The sequence below is a fragment of the Orycteropus afer genome, unplaced genomic scaffold (genome assembly GCF_000298275.1).
Source record: "Orycteropus afer afer isolate SDZICR_OR568_19922 unplaced genomic scaffold, OryAfe1.0 scaffold00135, whole genome shotgun sequence".
Classification (NCBI taxonomy): Eukaryota; Metazoa; Chordata; class Mammalia; order Tubulidentata; family Orycteropodidae; genus Orycteropus; species Orycteropus afer.
Genome location: NW_006921722.1, coordinates 5956173 through 5960832, shown reverse-complemented (window position 1 = coordinate 5960832; position 4660 = coordinate 5956173). Strand labels below are relative to the sequence as shown.

The following is a 4660-nucleotide window of genomic DNA, read 5'->3' as shown; positions in this document are numbered from 1 at the left end:
CACTCAGCATAATGTCCTCCAAGTTCATCCATATTATGTGGTGTTTTGCAGATTCTACATTATTCTTTAGTGTTGCGTAGTATTCCATTGTGTGAATGTACCAAAGTTTGGTTATCCATTCTTCTGTTGCTGGGCACTTAGGTTGTTTCCATCTTTCGGCTATTGTAAATAGTGCTGTGATGAATATGGGTGTGCATATATCCATTCTTGTCCTGGCTCTCACTTCTTTAGGATATATACCTAGCAATGGGATTGCTGGGTCAAATGGTATTTCTAATTTCAGCTTTTTAAGGAATCGCCATATTGCTTTCCACAGTGGTTCTATCATTTTATAGTCCCACCAGCAGTGTATGAGAGTCCCAATCTCTCCACATCCTTGCTAGCATTTGTTATTTTCTGTCCTGTTGAACTTTGCCATTAGTGCTGGGTCAAGATGGTATCTCATTGTTGTTTTGATTTGCATTTCTTTAATGGTTAATGATCATGAGCATTTCTTAATATGTTTGTTGGCCACCTGAATATCCTCCTTGGTGAAGTCATGTCTTCTACCCATTTTTTATTGGATTATTTGTCTTTTGGTTATTGAGGTGTTGGAGTTTTCTATAAATTCTAGAGAGAAGTCCCTTGTCAGATATGTCATTGCTGAGTATTTTTTCCCAATCTGTAGATTCTTTTTTGACTCTTTTGGAGAAGTCTTTCCAAGCACATAAAAATTTAATTTTTAGAAGGTCCAAGTTAATGGACAATTTTTAAGGCTTTTGTGTGTGAAGTATGTTACAAAGTATTATAAAGACTCCTTTTATGAACGAAACAATTGAGGGAAAACCATCAACCAGAAGAGATGAGGACAGACCAATACTGGCAATGATTGGGAAGGGTGACGATTTAAAATACAGTCCTTTTTAATTCAGCGGTAGCTTCTCAGCACCTGTGTATTCACTTGCCATTCTTTCAAGTGCCGTTTAAAAACCAATTGCTGTGAATGACTCATGGCGCCCCCACGTGTGTCAGAGTACAACTTGCTCCACAGGGTTTTCAGTGGCTGGTATTTTGAAAGTAGGCCTTGCTTTCCAGACTCCTCTGCATGGACTGGTTAGTAACCAAGCGAGTTAAATGTTCGCACCACCCAGGGGCTCTCCGTTACAGCCATGTGTGAACAAGTGGTCCGTTCCTACAAGGTGCGAGCCCTTTAAGGGGAGGTGGCGGAGGCAGCAGCGGCGGCCGGAAGTGGGCCGCACGCGGCCCCACGTGGCTTCTACTGGCGCCCATCTGGGCTTGCGTGGCCATGGACGTGGGCGCGGAGGAGTTCGAACAGATTCTCCCGCTGCTGCAGGAGCTGGTCTTGGGTGCGGACTTCGTGGGTGAGGCGCTTGGAACCCCAGTGGAGAGTCGTAGGGGACAGGGAGGGGCGTCCGGGGACCGGAGACTGGGCAACCGGAAGGGGCGTTGGGCCCAGGCCAGGGGCTCCGTGCCCTCCGAAGGCTCCATCCTAAGCAAGGCCCGGCCTCCCCTGAGGGTTCCAGGGCGCCCCGCGCGGGGAGCCGAGCCAGTCATAGCTCGCGCGTTGGCGAAGCCCCGTGGTACCAGCGGGGTGGGCGTTTGGACTCGGTGGCCAGGCTTCCTCGTTTCCCCTCCTGACCGTATCTGGCTTCTTGGGCACCAAGAACGTTTGCCACCTGAAGCGTTTTAGGGCGTAAAGACCGGCGCCATGTCTCCAGGACTCTCGTCTTTTCTACTCCCCTCCTTTCTCAGGGCTGGATATAGAGTTCACCGGCCTACGCTCCAGCCTGTCTGGGCCTCAGATCAGGTAAAGTGCTAACGCTGGCTTGGAGCTGAGCTCAGGGTGACAGACCCGTGTCCCCTGTGGGTGCCATTCTGGCATCGGGGTGGGGGGCAGGACAACGGGGTGTGCAGTGCCCCACGTGCAGGCTGAGTAACAGGGAACAGCGCTGCCCAGCAGAGGGGCGGACGGCGGCTGGACGTTCACTCCGCGTTGCCTGTGGCTTGATTGACGCGCTTCTTTCCCGCAGTCTGTTTGACTTGCCGTCGGAGTGGTATCTGAAGACCCGGCAGAGTGTCCACCAGTTTACCATCTGTCAGATTGGTGAGTTAAACGTTCAGCTCAACTCTTGGTAATGGAAGAAGCTATTTTGATTCTTTTGTGTGTCCTAGTGGTAAAAGCAGCCTTGTCACTTGAATTTAGAGGTAGTCGCCATAGTTTAGCCCGTTTGGTTTGGTTTGGGCATGCAAGGAGCTCTGGGGTACAGTGGGTAAGGCATTTGGCTGCTAACCGGAGGGTGGGTGGTTCAAACCCACCAGCTGCTCTGCCAGGGGAAGGTGAGGCGGTATTATCTAAAGATGAGAATTTCCATGAGTGGGAATCAGTGGGTTTGAGTGTTTGATGCCTGTGGGATCTGACGCTTTGGACCAAGCAGAAACTTAAAGTAGACTGTCTTAGTTACCTAGTGCTGCTATAACAGAAACACCACGTGTGGGGCTCGGGACCATGGTCACAGGGGACAGCAAGCTCAAGTGGCATAACGTACTACACAAAACTTTGTTCCACCTCCTACTTTGGCGAGTTGCGACTGGGTTCTTAAAAGCTTGCAAGCAGCCATCTAGTTGCAACAATAGGTCTCTCCTTGTCCAAAGCAAAGAAGAATGAAGAAAACCAAAGACACGTGAAAACAATTACTCCAAGCACCTCAGCCGATCCAACTCCGGCGATCCTCAGCCGATACAACTATGGGCCCAGAAGAATTAGATGGTCCCTGGCTACCACCTCAGCCACTCGGAGGGGGAATCTATGTAGGAGATCCTGGATAGAGTGGGAGAACAATGTGGAACAAAACTCAAAATCATTTAAAAACAAAAAAAGGGGGGGAGCAGGTTTGCTCGTCTGATGGAGCCTGATGGTACCACTGAGACTGTGGCCCCTAGCTTCCCTTCAGGTCTGGAATTGAACCCACTCCTGTGGCTTCCAGCCAAACAAAAGATAGGCATATGAGCTGAACATTTACACTAGGCAGATACACTCTTTGGAGAGAACAGTTATGGGAGAATAGGAGGGCTGTGTATGCATAGGGACATAACTCAGGGAGCAGGTGTACAGGGAGGGAGTGACTAGGGGGAGGAAGTGGGAGGGGAGCTGTTGCATTGTGGGAAATTGTAGTCAATGTCATGAGACAAAGTGTATGTGAACTGTGGTAAGAAAAGTGAATTTGCCCTGTAAACTTTCACCCAAATCACAATTAAAAAAAAAAACAAAAACAAACCACACATGGGTGACTTTAACAAACTAGTTTATTTTCTCACGGTTTAGAATGCTAGAAGTCTGAATTCAGGGTGTTGGCTCTAGGGGAAGGCTTTCTCTGTCGGTTCCGGTGAAAGTCCTCGCTCCTTGGTGATCTTCACGTGTCTGTCTTTTCCCACATTTCTGCTGCCTTAATTTGCTCCTTTTGTATCTTAGAATATTGACTGGAGACTCACCCTACACTGAGCCCACCTCATTAACATAACAAAGATAACTCCTTCCCAAATGGGATTGAAATCATAGGCATAGAGGTTGGGATTTACAACACACATTTTTTGGGGACACAATTCAATCCATAACGATGACTAAATGCCAAAATAACATTAAGGGCCTGTTGCTGTTACCTGTTTCTTGCCCAACTTTCAAGGAAAAATGTGTTTAATTTTTATTTTTTAAAGCAAATGCACCCAAACAAGATCATCCTGTGAACATTTTGCTGTGCACCTTGCTTTTTCCATGGAATGGGGTTTGGAGCTCTTCCTGTACAGATCTCTTGTTCATTTTTAACAGGTGCATAGTATTCTAATCTGAATAAGTTTATTCATTCAATCTCCTGATAATGCATGTGTTTTTTTACCATTTGTGTACAGTAAACCTTGGTATTTATGTATCACTGTACTTTCATTCATTTCTGAATCTGCTAAACTTGTCACAGTGGAATAGCAGAGTTAGAGGGTGTCCTTTAAAGGATTGACGTATGTTGTCAAACTTCTTCCTGCCAGTCTTCCACAAAGTTCATAGTGATTTGCACTAACAGTAGCAGAGAATGTCTGTTTGCCTCACCAACATGCTTAACATTTTTGCCCACCCAGTAGAGGAAACATAAGCAAATTCCTATATTGATTTACATTTTAAAACACAGAGGTTGGCCAACTTTTTCTGTGAATGGCTATATAGTCAGCATTTTAGACTTTGTGGGCTGTTTTTCTTTGTTAAACAAAATAAAACAGTTGACGCCACCAAGTTGATTCAGACTCACAGTGACCCCATGTGTGTCAGAGTAAAGCTGTGGTCCATGGGGTTTTCAGTGGCTGATTTTTTGGAAGTAGTTCCCCAGGCCATTCTCGGGGTATCTCTGAGTGGATTTGAACCTCCAGCCTTTTGGTTAGCAGCCAAACCTACCAATTGTGTGCACTACCCAGAGACTCTATTGAAACCAAACTGAACCCGCTGCCATTGAGTCAATTCTGACTCATAGCAACCCTATAGGATAGAGTAGAACTGGGTTTCCAAGGCTGAAAATCTTTGCAGAAGCAGACTGCTTCATCTTTCTCCCAAAGAGTGGCCAATGGATTTGAACTGTTGACCTTTTCCTTAGCAGCTAAATGCTTTTGTACCACCAGAGCT

At 46.6% G+C, this 4660-nt stretch overlaps 1 protein-coding gene across 1 annotated transcript in view; it reads left to right on the top strand.

The window, feature by feature from the left end:
• Positions 1–1285: 1285 nt before the first annotated feature.
• PNLDC1 (PARN like ribonuclease domain containing exonuclease 1) overlaps positions 1286–4660 on the top strand; it is a 23284-nt gene continuing 19909 nt past the window's right edge. The window contains exons 1-3 of the mRNA XM_007945289.1: positions 1286–1361; positions 1753–1807; positions 2031–2104. Coding sequence (XP_007943480.1) covers positions 1286–1361; positions 1753–1807; positions 2031–2104 — 205 coding nt within the window. The remainder of the gene's footprint in view (positions 1362–1752; positions 1808–2030; positions 2105–4660) is intronic.